Genomic DNA, 20,728 nt, shown 5'->3' with positions numbered 1-20,728 from the left:
AGACAATCATTCATGCTTAATAATTCTGTGCTCTTAATTCAGTCATTCACACTTGATTTGGAAATAGAATCATTCATACTTGCTCGTGATCGTTAAACTTATTAAATGAAAGAGACGTAAAATTAGATAGGAGCATAACATAGAAGCACTAGCGGATTCAAGAACTTTTCTTCTCAAGAGACGTAAAATTAGATAGGACCAAAACTTAGTTGCATTAGGCTTCTTACCCCCTTCAGCCTTTTAGAGTGGACATCTTGTGCCCATGAGAGTCATTCTCAAAAAGAACATTGCGTTTTTTCGTGGATAGCAATGATGTAGAATGCGGATAAGAGCAACTGCATACATTATTGATCCTATGCATCTGTCAGTTCATGAAATTTTTCTCTTAGAAGTTATATTTTTCCAACATGTATTGAATATGTCCACGAAATCAAATTTTGTTATCCCACGCCCATTAGTTTCAACTTTATTTCACCCAGCCCTTAGTTATTCGTAACAGAACAAGAATTCGACTTTGAAATTTCTTTTAGTATTACAAAGAGAGATAACGCACTACACCAAGAATTAGTTGGTCACTAACTTGGATGTACAAACATTTAATTTGTGGAATTGTTAAGGTATATACGTATGTGAAAAACTTGGATGGATACAAGAGTGAAAACCCGATTATGATTCATGATCAAGCACAAGACGTCACCATAAGAATGCAATGAATTTCATACACAATTATATATGGGAAGAAATAGAAAAAGTTATTACAAGAACATAATCAATCCAATTCCAGTATTTGAACAAGTCCTAGGTGCAGGTGGAGGGAGCAAAACCCAGTGTCCTCCTCCCCAAGTCAAATTCCCACAAATGGTTTTGCTGCATTATGTTGCCAATAACAGAGGGACCAACATTAGTTGGCACAAACCCTAGGCACATCTTCCCGTCAGCAACGTCAAGAGCATAGCTCTTCACTGGTGGCTCAAATATAGCTCCATCTGCAAAGTGAATTGCGAATTTTGGCACTAAAGACTTGTTGAATCCCTTGGAACTGAAGCAAAAGTCAAAAGGGTCGTTATCTGGTGACAATTTTTTCACTTTCGACAAAGCCATTGTCATTACTTTCATGACAGCTTTATATGCCGGCACCTTCAGAAATGTGAGGCTTGTGCCTGAATCAACAATGGTTCCACCTTTAAGATTTTCGTCCCACACACGAGGTGGTATATCTAACATTTTTCCCCCAACTGAGATTCCCTGCACATTTACACCGTAGAACGACCCCTTATCCTCGGAGTCACCTATAACCAGCTTTGTGTAGGTCATTGGCTTCTGCAATCTAGCTGATTTGTGGCCACCAAATGTGAGAAAATTTGAGACATTTTTGGGGCTTTGCAGATCAACCAGGCAATAAGAAAACTTGCCACCAAAGTTTAGGGAAGCCTTGGTAGTGAATGAGTTCCTGCCAAAGCCCAACCCCAATATACCATCACCATGTCTAATGCCTCCACTGCCCTTGATGTGGTCTGTGCAACCAACTATCACATTTTCCAGTTTGGTTCTCCTGCCACTTGCCAGGGTTGCTCTTACAGTCTCATTGGCAAACAGCCCAAATGCATGAGACCCCTCTATGTACCTAACACAATAGCATTGTGAAAAACAAATTAAGCTGTTGGTTATTCATAAATAGGTGTAGATTGAGTTGTTATTAGGGTATGAACCAACAATGTATACTAGGTTAACACTTTTCCACACTTTCAATCTCATTCAGCACGTGGAGAGGCATATACATAAATTCCGTGATAAGATTTACATTTAGGGTTTTGGATCTTAAGTTTTGAATTTAGGATGTCCAACAACCAAAACTCTAGATATCCTTTAAAAGATTACACCGTTACAAAATACAGATCAAGCTACCACCTGCGAGTCATATTAAATCTTTGTGTTTGGTACAAAAAATGTGCATCATGTGACTCTCAACTACTTACAATAAGTGCCATTTAAATCTTTGTGCTGAATGTAGGTAAAATGCAGCGCCTACATCTTCTGCAACAGATGAATTTGGGGTACCCCACAATTGTATCTGATTGCATTAGAGACTTGTTAAACAATTTAGCTAACTCTGTGTTGATTCTGAATTTTGGAAAAACCCTAATTATCCTTTAGCCTTAGCAAAAATGGTCCATGAACAACAGTGGTGACGAAGAGGATGATGCTAAACAAAAGACCCTATAAAACTCCTGGACAAACACATGACCATGTAATTTCTGTTTATGCCGACTTTAATATTTAGTATGTATATTGTTAACACAACTAAAACCAAGTTCCTTAAAGACAAGTTGTAGAACAATTTTAGGTTGGCTTTAAAAATGAAATGGACGTATGTACCTCAGAAAAGACACTTCCAACTACTTCTGGTTTGGATTTTCTCTTCCATTTCCATTTCTAATTTAAAATAATTTTAACAAAAATAAAGTGCATGGTACGTAATCACGTAGTATAATTAGTCTACTATTATAGCATGAGCATATTAGTTATGTTCTAATACCACACAATAATTAGCGTAAAATCATAACTATTAAGATTCCCTTATCCCGGTTTGGAACCAAATTTTTGGACCTGATCCTAAACTGGAAACAGCTGGGTTCTCCAATTTGACATTTTCACAAGCAAATTAAAACAAAAACAAAGAATCAATAAGCAGGAAAATGGAAATTGAGAAGCAAGCGTACGTACGAGTAATCATATCTGCAAGGGCTCGTTGGGGTGGAGCACTGTTGGAGAGAAAACATAGTCCACAGACCAACCTTGCACAATTTCGAAGAACACGGCACAGTTTTAAAGGAAGAAGAAAGTTCTGCATGGAAAACCCTCTTCTGTTGCAACCTTCCTTGGTGCTTCTCGCACCGATTTCTGCAACGGTATCTGCAGTTTATCCACGTCAAGTCACTGCCGGTATCCGCGACCAACAAGAACTTTTGTGCCGGCGTTCCGATTTTAATTTTAACCAGGTACTGCCCCCAACCGTAATCCGAACCCGAACTTATCGGCATTGCCATGGAGCCTCTTTTTTCCCAAGCCATCCGCCTCGCCGCGATCCGGCTGCTGTTTAATATTACCTCTTCAGCATCAAGAAGGCTTTCTTCTTCTTGTTGTTGCCTTCTGTACGATATCATTTGATGGCGGACAACGTCGTGGCGGTGGAGCAACCTGAGGAGCTCCTGCTGGTTTTTAGGCTTCTCATCCCCATGCAGGCCATTATAATGTGGAGAGTACCTGTGGATTAGCTTGAGCTTCAAGGCTTTCTCCGGGCTCGCGCCGCGGAGTGCATGAACGAAAACGAAGCCGTGGATTACGGAGAGGAGGAAAATGATGAAGAGGGTTGAATTTTGCTCCATCTTCATCGTCGGAAAAATGAAACAAAACCCACAAATGAAAAAAGTGTAGAAATGGGAATGTATAAAAACAGGAAAGGAGAAACGGAAGAAAGCTAAAATTAGGTTTTATATTTTGGGAGGAGGAGCAAATGCCAGTCTGGGATTTCTGGTTTTGCAGTTGAGGCCTAATTAGTCAATTTTGGATGTTAATTAACAAGTAAAGAGGAGTAACAAGAGGCCCAAAAGGAAGAGTTGGAGGGTTTCTTTTTTTGTTTGGGAGCTAAAGTGTGAGATGTTGGAAACCATAAAGGGAGGGCCCTTTATTTTTTGGATTGCATCTGTTTCTACCACATCATTGTTTTTTAATTCCCTTTATATGTAAATGTCTAGCCTTACTATATCTTGGAAAAAAATTCCACAAATGGAACCTGGACTTTTTCATTTTTGTGTTTGACTTTAAATTGTGTTTGGCACCTAAATCCACATGGTACGTGACATAAACATATACCATTTAGGGTCCAAAATTTAAACTTTTTAAATGGTAATTGCACAAAGCTAAAAAACTTCACGTACTATTTGGTCAATTTTCCCACAATAATGTATGTGTGCGTCATCCATGATCAATAACTTCAGGGGTTGAAATGAACAAATATTCTTTTAATATATGAGATTTTTATCATATGATTTTGTTTGAAATGAACAAATATTCTTTTAATATATGAGATTTTTATCATATGTTTTTGTTTAATAATATAATGATGCCATTTGTACAAGATTTGATGCAATATTTTAGTCATTGAAAACTATTTATTTGTTTGAAATGGACGAAAGACAAGCATCTGCCAACTCATGCATAGAACTTGTGCTTTCCAGAAAAGATTTAAAAATATATATATCAGAGACTAAGATCAATATGATTAAAGATCTAATTTTAGATGCATGGCTATGAGAAAACTTGGTGGATGGACACGGTTTTAGTTTGAAGATGTTCTGTAACGTGACAAAATTAGAAACAAATACATGGAAGGTTCATAGAGTAAGAACTGCCTCCTTAACTAATATAGGAGTACGACGAGTGATATTTTCACTTGCTCAACGTGGCCAGTTGGCTGAAAGTGAAAGTTTGCCAAATGTCAACATTCTCGTTTATAAATTCGTTGAATTTCACCGTTCAATAACTGATTCACGGTCTCACAACATAACTTATATCCAGTTGTCTTACAACTCATCTTCCAAAGGACATGGACTTTGAAGGTGGTTGAATCCATGCATTTCTTCAACCGAGTTTCAGGCAAAGGGCTTGTAAACAACTGGTTCATAGTATGTAGCTGAGATCCCGTTTTCAATTCCTCCGTCCAACATCTCTTATACAAAAAATGATTATATCACTTGTAAAAATGATTATTTTTACAAGGTTGCCGAAGTAGCAATATAGCAGATGACGATGGTATAATTTTGACTCTTAGAGTTGGATTGAATTGGATGACTCACTAGATTGTGCACCAACTTAAGCCTCATGATCATCACTAGAATTAGATTGAATTAGATGACTTACTAGATTTAAAGTATGTTAAAGTAAGAAATAGAGGTCAACTCAAAATGTTGTTTGAGATGAAGGTAGAAGATGAATTGTCATGAAAAAACGTATCATTTCCACTTGACAAGCATATGAACATGCCCTTTAGAGAATTTTAGGTCAGGTGGGTTTAATCACGTGACATGCATGACCACTGACATATCATTGGTATTGTTGATACCATGGATACTTCAATTACATAGTTGTTGTGTCGATATGATTGTCAGATCATCTGAACTAACAAATAAAAACCACTAAACTATTAGTTAATTGGATCAAAAGTAAATAACAATGTAATAACTTATTGAGAGGTCGAACAAGATACGTGATCAGACCGCCTGATCTAAAACTTTTTCAGTCAGACTGTCAGAGCATAATTGCAGTACTATGCGTCTAATTAGCTTAATCTATTTTTCACTCTCCAGCTCATAATTCCAATAAGATTATTGTGGAAATTTAGTGTTTTGATTTAATTATATAACTTGGTGTGCAATCAATATCCAAAGCCAAAGGGAAAAGGTCATTCTTTCTTTACAAGAAACTAAAACTTCCCCCTTACGTGGGTTGGTCTAATTGAACATACAAGTTTATCCGCTTTTTAGCACCCGAGTTTAAATATCTTTGTTTGTGAATCAAACGAAATTATACATTGTTGGAATTCAAAGCCTATACCAACACCAATTACCAAACATGTGTATACAGTACAAATATACGTAAGCGAATCCCACCAATGGAGAAAAATTAGCTGTTTATCATCAAAGATTTGACATTGTTATATGTCCCAACATATAAAACAACAAAGATTTGGGGTTTATTTTTACGTTATTTTTTGTTTAAATTATCCAAACAAGCAATATCAAAAGAGTAGTTGTTGTGACTTGTAAATTGAATAAAAAGGAAGCATAATGGGTGGGTAATAATTGTTTAATTAGTCACCGTTTTGATATATAATTTGTAATTTGCAACTTGCAAGAGCAAAGGAGGTTCGTATTTCAAAGGCAGAATTGACTAGTACTACCAGCGGACTCATAGGCATGTTTTTTGATGTTGGGAGAATTTGAGAGTCAGTAGCACCAATTCTGCCTTATTAGATGGAGATTTTAACCTCTTCCTTCTGCCCTTACCTGAATTGATATCTTTGGAAATATTATTGTAACCCTCCACATGGGATATCGACTTTTGGGGAGCATTCGCTAGTTCATTGTTTTAAATCATAGTCTAACGCGTGTGTTTTAATGAGATATTATTGTATAAATATATTTGATAGAATTGCACACAACGTGAATTCACATGAAAAATTACAGTTTTGCGCTTGGGTGTATCGGTTCAAATTGATAGAACTGAATCGGTTAAGAAATGGTTTGGTTCATGTCAAATTGCAGGTAACTAGTTAAACTTTAAAGAGTAAGAGAACATTTATCTGCAACTTTGGTCATGGATTCAAAAGAGTTCTCAAATCACTCATTAAGGAACCGTTAACAAGCGGTTCTCAAATCACTCGTTAAAAAACCGTTAACAATGGTTCATCAACGAACGATTCGTTAAAAGGTGCAGTTCATGGCCAACACGATACAAATACGAAGGAAAAGACTTGTCGCCAGTTTTATATACATGTATCAATATATGATAAGTAGATAAAGAGGAAAGAATTATTCCAGAGAACAAGACAAACAACGTTCTATAAATTTAAGTGGGTTTGGGGACAAATAATTACGAGATGAGTGGTTCTTTGTACACTCACGTTTCGTCGTTAGACACCCGTCAATTTTATTTAAAAGAAAAATAACTTTGGATGATGGTGCTCGTTTTCATGTGATGTCACACTTGATTTTAGAAACTGTCAACTTTGGCAAATCAACTCATCACCCCAAAGCAACCACCATCAACACCACTTGTGCCGCCATTGGCATCGCCGACAACTCCCATGGACATCAACCTTCTTTCTCCAGCAGCAACACTCTCCTCTCTCTCTCTCGACAAATCATCAACCCCTAAACTCTGATTTTATTTTTTCCATTGTAACCAATCATCTTCTCTAAAAAAAAATAAAGGACTTTTAACGAAACACTCATGGTATTGTTCACTTTTAACGTTAAAGACATTTTTACTCTAAAAAGTTACTCTTGATACTATTCACTTACAACACCTTTTTGTCATTTTGGTTAAAACTCAAAATTTTCAATCTCTTTTCATTAGTTTTTTTAAAAAAATCCCAAACAAAAGAAAAAAAAAAGTGTGAGAGTATACTATTGTCCAGAGAAATAAAAGTGTCCAGAGATGACACATCGGTGTACACAGAACCTCCCTTATGAGATATATTCCAGCAATGGTTTTGGCCCAATTTGAAGCCCAAAGCTCCAGAGTTGTGGCAGCCCTGGCCCTTAGGAATGGTGGCACCTTGTTTGGCATGGTAGAGCCATTCCCAAGCATGCTATCATTACTTGCTTGGTAATTAAGGATTTATTAACCACCACAGATTAACTTGCTACATAGGATGTCAGAGAAAACACCGAGTCATGTTTTCCGTCACCACACTATGGAAGGGATCATCCCTACAAAGATTGGAGTCTTACCAGAGGGGTTTCATGTCAGCTGCTGCATGATTCCTTCTGCACTAGTTCAATGTTGATAGGCAAGTGGAAGAGACCGGCAGACTGAGCTTTATCGGCTGATCAACAAACTTAAGTTAAACCTTTCACCTACCATATTTGAATTGGAAGAATAAATTCATCCTGAGGTTAGAACTGAGAAAGCAAATACATGTCATTGTAATCCTCAAGTTAGTAACTTGCCGAAAACTTACAGCCTTCAATAATATCTGTCATATTGAGATAAATACACCCAAGGCTTGTGCAAGGGGTTATTTGAGTCACAGTACAGGGATAAATCACATAACCATAAAATATCAGAAGATCCTATCCTGTAGTGCTTTTTTTTTTTCAAACTCTGATATGCCCTTTGCACTTAAGCTGATGCTAATTTCTAAACTTCACTTTTCCTTCGACGTAAATGCATCAGATTCTTTTGAGTGAAGCTTTCAGATGTGGTTGAAGACTGGTGAGATTTGTGGCCATCTGAACCTCATAAGATAATTCTTCATCTACCAACTTAAAAACTCGGGTTATCTCTCTCACCTACACCCAAAACAGAAAAGCATCATAAATTATTCAAATTCATTTTTAAGGACAGAGAAAACATTTTTGTTACTGAAACCATCAAGATTGGTTTATAATTCATAGAACAAAACATCTAAAATCAGACATCTTAGAAAATAACTGATATTTCTTTTCAACTTGTGGTCACCTCCACGAATAAGATACTAGATTTCATAAATCTCTAAACCAAAAGAATAACTAGTATACTAAAAAAACATCTAGGGAAAGGACTCCAAGCGAATCTAGATATGATATCCTGTCACCTATTCTGTAGATACACTTTGGTTTTGTCTTTCCCTATTTTAAGGCCCTGACCTCATCCGATTCTTATACTTTCAATTTTGTTTTAGTTCATACTAAACCCCCACCCATTTTGCAAATTTTCAACACATTGCTCCTGGCAAATTCATATCGAACAGATCTTGAAAGGTTCAAAAGAAAAAAAGTTGTAAAACGTTCATCTCTTTTTGTAATATCTCAAGATCCTTGTGGCACCTCATCGGCCATGATTCTAGCAGCAAAATCATCATACTTGTCAAAGAAGCTCTCAACTGTGCCAATATAGCTTATATGTTATACCTATAAACTCTACAGCGGCCATATCCTGCCAGCACAATCTTACTGCCAACTGCAGTTCTCAATATATGTATATCAATTTATTTCTTCTACAGAAGATTACTTGTAACAGGAAAATAAACAGCATGCATTTTTTGAGCCAGTTCTATGGAACTTCGACATGAATAATGGTAATTATTGTATCCAATGTTCAGCTTAAATTACCTTAGAAGCATTGCCCACAAGCTCACTCTGAAGCTTTATTACTTTCTCTTCTGCATCATACGTCCCTTTCTAAAGGAATTATATAAACAAAGATTTCAGCAGATCAAATAAAGCACCAAGTAGGAGACATGAAAACTTGTTGAAAAAATTTCATACAATTGTTTTCAGAGTCATGCAGATAGAAGCCATAATTATCAGCTAAACTTGCATTCACTTTTTACAAAAGTAAGCATTCCAAAATTAGGAACTGTAAATTCCATATCAAGTAAATCTATTTTCCAAATGGGGAAATCAAATCAAATCAACTCCTTGGTAGCAAATACCTAGAGAAATCTCAAATATACCTTATTTCCAGAAGAGACAACAAAAATTAGAAGCTCAGAAGAAAAAAATGAATAACCCCACTATTTTCAATAGGGTAGTGCTAACCACACACCCATTTTTACTTCTCACACACCCCTCTCAATTTTTGGCCGTCGAAGCGAATGAATTGGAGATGATTAATAGTAAAAAATTAACAACGGTGTGTGTGTGAGAGGTAAAAATGGGTGTGTGAATAGCACTTCTCTTTTCAATATACCTTGAATATAGTAAGTTATCCATTCCAATCCAATCCTACGAAACCGAAAGTTGCAACGGAAATGGTCCAAATGGGTATGTACATTAGTGAATCTGGGTCATCAAAAGACTCGATCTTTATTTGAATGGAGTTTTTTGTAAATGCTAAAGCACATAAATTTTCAATTCCTTTCAAAAATAACCAAAGAAATGCGAAGAAAAAACAAAGGGGCAGCGACATATTGGTCAAAATTAACATAAGAAAGTTTGAGAGGGGCAATTCAATAGAGTTAGAGGAAGCAGTCACCTGAACTTCGACAAGGCCGGTGCTTTGAGAAATGACAACTTCAATGGAACCATCTGGTTTGGGCCTCCAAAACCCACTCTCAGCGTGCATTGGCTCCCCAGAATTCAATTTCCATGTCTTCTGAGTGTAAGCTATGAAGGGCTGTAATCAAATTGTAACCAAATCGTCAGAGGCAAGCGAAGAAGACAATCAGAGAGCGAGTTTACTGTTTACTCACCGACTGAGTCGACTCGCTGACTCAGTTGCTGAAAAGAGAAAGTGGGAGGGCCAGGCGAACGTACCTTGCCGGAATGAGAGAAATTGAGTTGCTCGACGTAAGAGAAGGAGTTGATGGTGGGAAACCCACCTTCTCCTTGTCCTTTCCATGTACCCAGCAGATACGAGATTGGTCCTAATGCTGGGTGCATGGGCATGTCCGGTGATGCTGTAGTAGTGACACCCTCCATCTTCTTATCTCCGGCAGCAGGCTGAGGCTAACAGTAAAATATGGCTTTGCTCTTCTCGCCTTCTTTTGTCTCTGCTCTGCCGCGCGTGCCTGGTGCTCGTCCAAATTACCTAAGTTTTAATCTTCAAGACTCCATCATCAGCTAAGTCCTTTATTAACTTATTTTTTAATTTACCGAAAAACAATTAGAGAAATATTTAGATTCTGCGTCAAGTTTAAAACGTTATTAGGTTCGGTTCTGCGCAAAGTTTTCAGTATTTTATATCTTTTTATAATCTCTTTTAAAGTCTTATTATGTCTTCATCTACCCTTTGATTCTGAGTATTATTCTCATGAGCTCATCTTCCAAACAAACATGAATTAAGAGACAAAAATAAATGATTTTTTTTTTGCTACTTAATACTACGATCTAGTGATATTCCACTTTACTAATAAGTAAGAGGTCTTATGTTCGATTTTCGACAAAAGCAAATTTGAATCACATTATTACTAGTTCATTATGAAACCAAATCTACCCCCTTGTTAGAATAAATAATATCTTAGACTCATTGACAAGATGCGACTCCAACAATAAAATATGTAATCCTATGCCATAGAAGGTTAAGAATTAGATTGATTACGAAAGTAATTGTCCTCGTTCTCATTTTTTATCTTTCCTTTCTCTGATTTCACCGATTACACATTAGTAAACACACAATAAAAGAAAAATGGTTATTTTGGCTCTCCATATCTAACAAAGAGCTCATGATCACAATTTTACTTGGAAAAACTTGTATCCGACGTGTCCACCAGCCATTGCACCATGAGAGGCCAGCTCGCAGAAGGCAGCCCGGCCACTATTTGACAGAGGATTAAACGCCCAACCATCCATCCCCATAGCTATGACCGTTTCCCTCCCTCCCTCTCTTTGCTGAAGTTAACTAAAACACAATCCCAAAATTCCCAAAATCTTTGATTTCTCTCACATTTATAAAATGGAAAATGGAAAATTGGGTTTTCCTAATTCTAGTTTCGTTTTGTTCCACAATTTTCTCTCCCATTTCTCCTCACACCTCCTCCTCCTCCTGATTCCGGGCTTGTGTGGTGGTCCTCTCAAGAACCAGCGCATTCCCTTTCTCGATTCCCACCAATTCCCATTCCCTTTCCAACCCATGATTCCTTCTTTCGTTTTCTCCCCACTTTTCAAGAAAGATTTCGTCTTCCTTTGACAATTGCTTGGGAAACAAACAATCACTGCTTCAGAGGGGAAAAGATTGCAGCTTTGTTGGTTTTCATTGCCGCATTGAATTTCTGGTGGGTTCTGCATTCCCTGCAATCTTTTGTTTCAGCTGGGTTTCTTTTATTTTAGTTGGGTTCTTTGATTTTTTGCTTAGTTTATTATAGATATGACTAGTTCTAATTTGATTTATTTAATTCAGTTTTATTTTCTGTAAGTTGACTTTGGTTTATGTGTCTCTGTCTCATACGTGCCCGCCGCATACTGTTTTTATTTGTATATGCATACAAAGGGTGTTATATTGTTGCTTGTAGCAGAGGAATGTTATTCTTTTAATGGTGATTGTTCCAAATATATGCATATAAAACATGATAAAAAATGAGGAGTTTGGGCTCCTTTCTTCTCCTGATGATATCAGTTTAAGGGGTTTTGTAATTGGATGGATAGAGGCTTAGCTTTTGTTTGGTAGAGGATGTTTTGATGAGTATGGTATACTTTTACGTGCTAAAGACCTCCGATCATCTTCTTGTGTGAGTACAGGTTAAATCGACATTATCTTGTGCTAGAAGTAATGGATTTTTGTGATGATATGATCAGGAATTACCTTTGAGGGGTGTTGTGTCATTGTTACCCAATTCATGTCTTCAAATCCAGCCACTTTTTCTGACTCTTCTGAGGTAAGCGCTCGATATCAATTCTTGGTGACGCATTTTTGTTCTGTAAAGGTGTTAATCTAGCAATTTTTATGTCTTAGAATATTTGCTTGCTCTAATGCAGATGAGCTATAGCTCGTCAGAAGAAACAAAATGCGGAACCAAGATCAAATCTCAGGTCAAGAGTGGTGCCAATTCATTGAATGATAAGGTTTACGACCCAAAAAACATGGATAGAACAGGAAAATCTAATGCCAGGTCAACCAATAATTCATCACGTGGACCTCAGCAAGTGGATCAAGTTTCCAAAGGAACAGAACTCAGTACTAAGACTACAGCTGAGACAACCACCAACAATCGTCCATCTCCAAGCCCAATGGCACCTGCAAATTCTGAACTTCTAACCACTTCAACAGGAATGGCTACAGGAGGTATGAAAAGTAACAATTCTGTCACCAAACTTACCCAAATGAGCGGCACTAGCTCCCGCTCTGACAGCTTAGAGAGCTCCTCCAGTGCACCCCTCAGGCCTCATACTGGTGGCGACGTGCGGTGGGATGCCATTAACATGGTCTCTAAAGGTTCCCCACTTAATCTTAGCCATTTTCGGCTTCTCAAGCGCCTAGGATATGGAGATATTGGCAGTGTCTATCTTGTTGAACTGAGAGGAACAAACACATTTTTTGCCATGAAAGTCATGGACAAGGCGTCTCTTGCTAGTAGAAACAAGCTGTTGCGAGCACAGACAGAAAGAGAGATACTTGGACTTCTTGACCACCCATTCTTGCCCACTCTCTATTCTTACTTTGAAACTGATAAGTTCTATTGCTTGGTCATGGAGTACTGTAGTGGAGGTAATCTACATTCTCTTCGGCAGAAGCAACCAAACAAGCATTTTACAGAGGAAGCTTCACGGTTAGTACCTTTCCAGTTCTTCTGATTGCATAATTTTTAGTTAATTGTTGATTGCGATTCGTTTTTAATATATTTGATCTTTGATCCGTACTATTAAATTTCCTTACAAGCATGATCAATGAGGTTTGTCTTGGAAATACTAGTTTGACGTTTCAATTCACTGCTTGAAGTTGCACAGCTAAAGTACCTTTCTTGCATTGTAAGGGATGTAGATGTCATGAAATTACGTTTATAGATGCAAGAGTTACTTCATTGAAAGTTGGATACATAATGTAGATTATAGGTCTCTATCCTTGCCGTGTTTATGGACAGTGGCACGGGAAGAATGGTTCTTGCCAGCTGCAGAGCTGCATATGTTATATGTTGACTGATAGAATTCTTTTATTAAAGCTTGATGAAAGTTTAGATGTTTAGATTGCTGTTCTTACTTTGTATCCTTTGGCAGGTTTTATGCATCACAGATTTTGTTAGCACTTGAGTATCTGCACATGCTAGGAATTGTGTACAGGGATTTAAAACCAGAAAATGTTCTAGTAAGAGACGAGGGTCATATCATGCTCTCAGATTTTGATCTCTCACTCCGTTGTTCTGTCAATCCTACGCTAGTCAAGTCTTCATCTGCCCATGTAAGCAATGGTGGTGCTGCCAGTGGTGGTGGTGGGGGCATTGTAGACGATGACCTTGCTGTGCAGGGTTGTATGCAGCCATCCCATTTCTTTCCACGCATTTTACCTACCAAGAAAAACCGGAAATCCAAATCAGATTTTGGCCTTTCTGCTAATGGTTCCCTCCCTGAACTGATGGCAGAGCCGACAAATGTGCGTTCCATGTCATTTGTAGGAACACATGAATATCTAGCCCCAGAGATTATTCGTGGAGAGGGCCATGGTAGTGCAGTGGACTGGTGGACATTTGGTATCTTCATATACGAGCTCTTACATGGGACAACCCCCTTCAAGGGTCATGGAAATCGTGCCACACTCTTCAACGTTGTAGGCCAGTCTTTGAAATTCCCAGAAACACCACAAGTGAGCATTGTGGCGCGTAATCTCATACGAGGACTCTTGGTGAAAGAACCACATAAGCGAATTGCATACAAAAGGGGTGCCACAGAAATAAAGCAACACCCATTTTTCGAGGGAGTGAACTGGGCTCTGGTGAGATGTGCCATGCCTCCCCACATTCCTGAACCGGTAGACTTTTCACAATACACCAGCAAGGAGGCGAACTCTGCAGACAAAAAGATGACAGATGTGGGAGTTGATAAGAAGAACGGTAGCAATGATTCATCTTATGTAGAGTTTGAGTATTTCTAGCACTCCTTTCGGATGATATTTTACATTCTCGGGGAGGAAAACTACACTGTACAAAGAGCAAAACGTTGCAACCCAATGAGATAAATACTTATAGCATTACATGTTGAGGGTTTCACAAGGAAAACTTTTGTTGACAGAATATTATTGATTTCTTTCTAGGCAAGGGGAAATAAAAACTCATATATAGGGACGGAAATTGCATCCGAAGTTTTGCATGTCATTCTAATCTTTCGTGTGTATATACGTAGATTTGTGTGTTAAGGATTTGTCGATATGTACTACATTGTATGATTTGTATCTGGTCTGGTGTAACACACTGTCAAATGATTCAGTAGGACTAATATTTGTTCCGTTGATTCCGAGTTTCGTGTTTGATTATACAACTCCTGGATATTGTGTCTCTAACCCTTGACTTGTTTAGGCGTCTCCTCCTTGCACTTGGTAAAGATGCCTACTCAAGCAGGCCTTTGGGACTGCAAAAAATGGGTATATTCTGAAAACCAAAGTGCATATTCAAAAGACTGAATACAAGGAATGTTTGAGGAAAGGGGTTGGGATGAAAACTATAAGGCGGCTGTTTGGTCCTGTTCAAGCCTTCAAGGTGTGATTAGTAAATACCAAACTCTTATAACTAAAAAGCTAACCATGAAGTTGAAGTTCAATCAAAAAACTAATTGGCAAAATTTCTAGCATTCGTCCCATTGCATGAGGTTTCGAGCTTGATTTTTCCTTTCCTATGTGGCATGAATGAAAAAAACATGTGCAGACTCCAATACAACAAAAGAAATTGGGGTCTCATCCTAAAAACACTTTACATTGATAAGGTACAAAGAAAAATGCTAAGACAAATGTCCGGCCATTGTGAATACAAAAATAAATGTTGAAGAGATCAACTATGTATGACTACTTGTAGCACAACTCAAATGTAAACAAATATCAACTAGCTATTTCTCTTCTAAATATTAAAAAATATCTCGAGTTCAAATTCTCGCATTACCTTGTACAAAAACAATGCAATCCATGAATTTGGGTGCATTTTGATGAAATAATAAAAATAGTTGGACAAGAAATACAAATATTTGAAAAGGAATGCACGTGTAATAAATGGGAAATTAGTTTGAGTCAAACAGAAAAGAAAGATGGCAGAGTTTCTCCTCACCAAACCCATTGAATCGTTAAAATTTTATCTACCGGTCACATTTGTCCATGACACCAAAAGAGGTGAAAGTTTCGTGTTTTTTGCCTCGCAAGCTTTGGTCTTTGGCGAGAGAGAAATTAGAAGCAGTCAAAACTGAAAAGTGTGTAAATTTGTTGTTAGTTATGGAAATTGAAATGTCGGTGGATGAATTGGGAATTGAGAAATGAGAGTGAGTGACGACAAAAACGTTGTAGTTCTCGATCAGATTGAGAGTGCAAGTCCGTGCCGTGTTAATAATTGGTCTCAATTCCCAATTCATCCACCGACTTTTCAATTTCCATAACTAACAACAAATTTACACACTTGCTTCTAATTTCTCTGTCGCCAAAGACCAAAGCTTGCGAGGCAAAAAGCACGCAACTTTCACCTCTTTTAGTGTCAGGGGAGAAATGGCGGCGTTCGATAAGATCAAGGTGACCAACCCAATTGTCGAAATGGACGGTATGAGATTCTCTGATTTCTACTTTCCGCCATTGTTTTGTTGTGAACTCTTGTTTAAGCTGCTCAAAAATGGCATGTTTCTCTGCTTTTTTGAATGCCTGAATTAATCTGGAAAATATGGATTTGATTGGCATAATACAAATTATCAAAGTAAAGTTGTGTTTTTGGATTGATCCCATTGATCAGAGCACGCCCTTCAATCCATGTTTTAAGGACAACCCAGTAATTATGTTCCATAAAAGTAGATGATGATCATAGAATTACAGGATTTGATCAATTTTTGAGGGCTTTCTTACCTTACCAACCTTACTATGATGTTTCTGAGCTGAGATTTTTTCAAATAGACTTAAATGATCAATGTTCTTTTTTTGATGATTTAAGCCGAACTGCGTGCAAACTACCTTATTAAAATCATAGGACATAGATGCAATGCAACATCTGAATTGAGACGTATTCAAATTATCCGGTGGCTTGGAGCTGTACGAGAAAGATTTATTCAGCATCTTGTTACCTGTGTTTAGTTATGATGTATTATTTCCGTGATACAGGAGATGAAATGACTCGGGTGTTCTGGAAATGGATTAAAGACAAGGTAAATTTTGTTATCATGGCATTCCCGTTGATTTCATGTTCTTGATGAAACTGTAACTTGTTTTTCGTGTTCCACAGCTTATCTTTCCCTTTCTGGAGTTGGATATCAAGTACTTTGATCTCGGGATCCTTAATCGTGATGCCACCAATGACAGAGTCACAATTGAAAGTGCTGAAGCTACTCTTAAGTATGTCGTATTATTCTTCCTTCACTGCTCTTTTGCTAACTGGAGTACCCTTGAAGAACATTACTACTTTTATCTTCATTTTATCTTTATTACTATTTTTAAATATTACTGGAACGAGTTTGACATGTTTAAATGGGCTCACACAATCTAGTTTTTGTCGCAATTGAATGGAATGACGATTCAAATGGTTCGTACTAGGCAAGATTTTCCGTATTCTATTGGTACCATTATCATATTGGTTAAACCTATTTCTTTATCATGAAGACAACTTTATCACATATTGATGCTTCTTTACTTTCTTTTTGTAATTTACCGTTTCTGTTCTTGTCGTTGTAGGTACAATGTTGCAATAAAGTGTGCAACCATAACTCCTGGTATATAGATGGACTACTTGGCTTTTTTGATGGACATAATTTGGCTAATGTACTATTGCGATGATCTGAATCATTTATTTGGATATAATAGATGAAACTCGTGTGAAGGAGTTCAACTTGAAACAGATGTGGAGGAGTCCAAACGGGACAATACGGAACATTTTAAATGGTCAGTTGAATAATCCCTCAATATTTAGTATTTACCATTGTATATTCTGTGTTTGATCGATTGTAAGTAGCCAATGCATTTCCGTGCTCTGCAGGTACTGTTTTTAGAGAACCTATTATCTGCAGAAATGTTCCCCGTCTTGTTCCAGGTTGGCTATAATTATGTCATCTAAATTTGTCCTCGTATCAACGTCAAAAGAGCTATAAGTTAGTGTTCATTTCAGGTTGGACAATGCCAATATGTATCGGGAGACATGCTTTTGGTGATCAGTACCGAGCAACTGATGCAATCATAGAAGGACCTGGAAAACTTAAAATGGTTTTTGGTAAATTGCTACTTGATAAATTGCTTGTAGAGAAGTTGAAATCTAGTGCGCTTGTGTAAATTGCTTATCTGCACACACACATCATATAGGTACATTTTTACCTTATCAATTGCTTTGCAGTACCTGATGGGTCCAATGAGAAGACTGAGTGGGAGGTTTACAAATTTACTGGCGCAGGAGGCATAGCTTTGTCCATGTATAACACAGATGAGGTTCAAATTTTCGTTTGAGCAAAAAATTAAAAATTCTGTAACCTTGTTACCAATGTAAATGAGCTGCTAACAGCTATATGTTTAAATTGTGAGAGCAGTCAATCCGTGCTTTTGCTGAGGCTTCCATGAACACTGCCTACCAGAAAAAGTGGCCACTTTATCTTAGCACTAAAAATACTATTCTGAAGAAATATGATGGAAGGTATGCTGTTATTCTTTTGCCTTTCATCGTTGTCCGTTTAATCTCTTCTTTTCTAAGTATTCGTTATTGGGGAAAAAATTAAACCATTAAATTCCCTCATAAACCTTAGAGCATGAGTGTATCTGTGCGTGCTCATGCAAAAGAGTGAGAGATAGAGAAAGGTATGGGACGCTCTGTGCTCATAATTACCCATGTTACATTATCGGTTGGTATGACTAGATGTAACGTTTCACTACTGGATATTTATTACCATTTTCTTACTCTTGAATTTGATGAAGATTCAAGGACATCTTCCAGGAAGTTTATGAAGCTCATTGGAGATCAAGATATGAGGCTGCGGGGATTTGGTGAGATACCTTGTAAAGCACGCAGATTAGTTTGCGTAGATTCGGTGATTTTCAACTAATTAATACTCTGATTTGAAGGTATGAACACCGTCTTATTGATGATATGGTTGCCTATGCTCTCAAAAGTGAAGGAGGTTATGTTTGGGCATGCAAAAATTATGATGGGGATGTGCAAAGTGACTTCTTGGCCCAAGGTCTGTATTTACTTTTGTTAAAGCCTGAGAGTTAGTATTCAACTATTTGTCCATTTTAACGTTTGGTGCTGCTTTTATTGGAAGCAAATGGAAATGTACTATTTCGTTGATGGTTCTAGCCAATGTATTTGTTAACGTTTTGTTACCTTTCAATAAACTTTGATACAGGTTTTGGATCTCTGGGGCTGATGACGTCTATACTGGTATTCGTTTCTGTCTTCTATATCCGTTCTGCTTGTGGGGGTACGTTTATGACTTTGGATGTATGAAAACTTGGTTTTGGTTCCAGGTGTGCCCAGATGGAAAGACCATTGAAGCTGAAGCAGCCCATGGTACAGTAACCCGCCATTACCGGGTCCACCAGAAAGGAGGCGAAACAAGCACAAACAGCATAGCTTCGATCTTTGCATGGTCACGAGGTCTTGCACACAGGTATTAGCTCAGTATGCAGTCTGGTGGTTGAAAGTTAGTATTTCGATTTTGTGTCTATGTTTAGAAATTGTTTGAAACATCAGATAAGAGTTTGAATAAACCTGTGTTATCGTATCAGGGCAAAGTTAGATGGCAATGCCAGACTATTGGATTTTACAGAGAAACTTGAAGCATCTTGCGTAGGAACCGTCGAATCTGGGAAGATGACCAAGGATCTTGCACTCCTCATCCATGGGCCTAAGTGCGTGCTGTGAAGAGTTGTATTTTGTTGGTAACTTTCAACTGCGTTTTCTGTTCCTGTATGATAAAAAGTTTGATGTTTTGTGCAGGGTCACTAGGTCTCAGTATCTGAATACCGAAGAATTTATAGACGCCGTGGCTGATGAGTTGAGAGTCAGATTGTCTAGCAGAGCGAAGTTGTAATCTCGGTATTAGCTTCAAAATAAAAAGGTGGAGTATACTCACCCAAACTCCATCATCCATCAAATTCTTTAATGCCTTGCTTAGTTACAAGTCTACATTACTAGGCTCTGCGAGACTTCAATTTAATGCGCTTCCTAATAAATAATTGTGACAATCAAAGTTTACCCGATGTGGGACTCAAAAGTTGTTTTTCCATCTAGTTTCAGTTGTGTGTGCATAAACAATTTGAAATTCAGATGATTTATTTATTTTTTTTATTTTTTTATTTTTGTTAGGAATGATTTACAAATTAAGATTAAGGAATTGAACAATTTCAATTAAAATTTTTATTAGATACCTCGATCATGAGCGGTAATGTTTCCAAAGAACTGAGTTACAAGCCTCTTATGTTTAATTAAACCTAGAAAGCACATCATCCACCAAATACCATTTAGATTAATGGTACTAATCCTCCGATTTTGTAGAGTGAGGTTCTACGTTTGAATCTCATCCACAATTGAATCACATAATAATACAAGGAAAAGATAAAAAGAAACATGCATCAATTTTGTTGGGACGAGTTGATGGTTTGAATTTCATAATTTCATTGATAGAGAAAGTGGTTTGTAGGCAAAGTGACTAGGTGAATTTATAGTTGCACCCGAAGTTCCAAGTTCGATTCACCTTCCTCTTACTCTCGCTTGTATATGAAAAATTAACAAGGCAAAATTTGAAGGTGAAGGCTGGCTCGGCATTGGCATCATCGAAAAAACCATGTCAGGGTTCCTCAACTTCTTTCAGGTCATGGTTTTTCATAGACACGGTAGCAACTCTCTCCACTGTTTCGGCACTTCATTTATCCCATGACTTGCTGCGTATAGCTTATGCAGAAACTGACCTGCAAACAAGTACACCCCAAAGCTCAGATTTTTTCGACTATTCTTTCTTGACATTTACAAAAGTATATATACAGACTGGAAACGGTGAGTGAGGCACTGCAATGGACGGAATATAAAAGGCAAATCCCGGTAAGGATCAAAGAAAATATCTGATTCATTATATAACGAGTATACGCTGAGGGAACAGCACGGAAATAACTTCTAGCCCAGAAAGAGGTTTACTGAACTTTGTTAAAATGGTTCTGGCGGTAGAGGACTTGCTGCCAAACTCATGGCTAGTGTTCAACTCTCGCGTTCCCCTTCAAAATATTTAAAATGAAAAAGGGGAAAAGCAGAATTCTAGTCATGCAATCAAGTGCCTTTGATGGATTAGATGAAAGCAGAAGACACGCGATTCTCGTGTTGTTAGCGAAGACATTATAGAAACAAATATATGCAATATTCATGTATGAAACTAGAAATGTATAT

General features: G+C 37.6%; 4 protein-coding genes and 1 long non-coding RNA gene across 6 annotated transcripts; 2 read left to right on the top strand and 3 right to left on the bottom strand.

Moving 5' to 3' along the window:
- Positions 1 to 643: 643 nt before the first annotated feature.
- On the bottom strand, positions 644 to 3,841 carry NANA (Eukaryotic aspartyl protease family protein). Its single transcript, XM_068463783.2, has 2 exons — positions 2,725 to 3,841; positions 644 to 1,624 (listed from the first exon to the last, which is right to left on the bottom strand). The coding sequence occupies exons 1-2, from the start codon at positions 3,390 to 3,392 to the stop codon at positions 799 to 801; spliced, it is 1,494 nt and encodes a 497-aa protein (XP_068319884.2). The 5' UTR covers positions 3,393 to 3,841; the 3' UTR covers positions 644 to 798.
- A 3,389-nt stretch (positions 3,842 to 7,230) lies between these two features.
- Positions 7,231 to 7,648, bottom strand: LOC148696673 (uncharacterized). The gene is made up of 2 exons (XR_015962469.1): positions 7,515 to 7,648; positions 7,231 to 7,426 (listed from the first exon to the last, which is right to left on the bottom strand). It is a non-coding gene; the product is annotated as an uncharacterized LOC148696673 (long non-coding RNA).
- A 38-nt stretch (positions 7,649 to 7,686) lies between these two features.
- Positions 7,687 to 10,430, bottom strand: LOC137725186 (nitrobindin heme-binding domain protein). Its single transcript, XM_068463784.2, has 4 exons — positions 10,023 to 10,430; positions 9,742 to 9,882; positions 8,877 to 8,945; positions 7,687 to 8,075 (listed from the first exon to the last, which is right to left on the bottom strand). The coding sequence occupies exons 1-4, from the start codon at positions 10,185 to 10,187 to the stop codon at positions 7,956 to 7,958; spliced, it is 495 nt and encodes a 164-aa protein (XP_068319885.2). The 5' UTR covers positions 10,188 to 10,430; the 3' UTR covers positions 7,687 to 7,955.
- Positions 10,431 to 11,021: 591 nt separating this feature from the next.
- LOC137725184 (serine/threonine-protein kinase RHS3) lies at positions 11,022 to 14,645 on the top strand. 2 transcript variants are annotated; one of them, XM_068463782.2, is made up of 4 exons: positions 11,022 to 11,479; positions 12,000 to 12,079; positions 12,180 to 12,970; positions 13,416 to 14,645. In XM_068463782.2, exons 2-4 carry the CDS (start codon positions 12,041 to 12,043, stop codon positions 14,284 to 14,286), a joined length of 1,701 nt encoding a protein of 566 aa, XP_068319883.2. In that variant the 5' UTR covers positions 11,022 to 11,479; positions 12,000 to 12,040; the 3' UTR covers positions 14,287 to 14,645. The 2 variants fall into 2 exon arrangements, with proteins under 2 accessions (XP_068319883.2, XP_088550187.1); XM_088694061.1 differs by having other exon boundaries at positions 11,056 to 11,479; positions 11,943 to 12,079.
- A 985-nt stretch (positions 14,646 to 15,630) lies between these two features.
- On the top strand, positions 15,631 to 19,581 carry LOC137725259 (isocitrate dehydrogenase [NADP]). Its single transcript, XM_068463887.2, has 15 exons — positions 15,631 to 15,925; positions 16,474 to 16,517; positions 16,595 to 16,704; positions 17,041 to 17,078; positions 17,170 to 17,247; positions 17,342 to 17,395; positions 17,471 to 17,572; positions 17,693 to 17,784; positions 17,883 to 17,986; positions 18,265 to 18,333; positions 18,412 to 18,527; positions 18,696 to 18,730; positions 18,817 to 18,959; positions 19,078 to 19,200; positions 19,289 to 19,581. Exons 1-15 carry the CDS (start codon positions 15,874 to 15,876, stop codon positions 19,380 to 19,382), a joined length of 1,254 nt encoding a protein of 417 aa, XP_068319988.2. The 5' UTR covers positions 15,631 to 15,873; the 3' UTR covers positions 19,383 to 19,581.
- The last annotated feature ends 1,147 nt before the right edge of the window (positions 19,582 to 20,728 follow it).

Source organism: Pyrus communis, chromosome 5, assembly GCF_041283825.1.
Source record: "Pyrus communis isolate YQ-2024b chromosome 5, ASM4128382v1, whole genome shotgun sequence".
Taxonomy (NCBI): Eukaryota; Viridiplantae; Streptophyta; class Magnoliopsida; order Rosales; family Rosaceae; genus Pyrus; species Pyrus communis.
The sequence above is the reverse complement of the archived record's forward strand: the minus strand, read 5'-3'. Positions and strand labels throughout refer to the sequence as shown.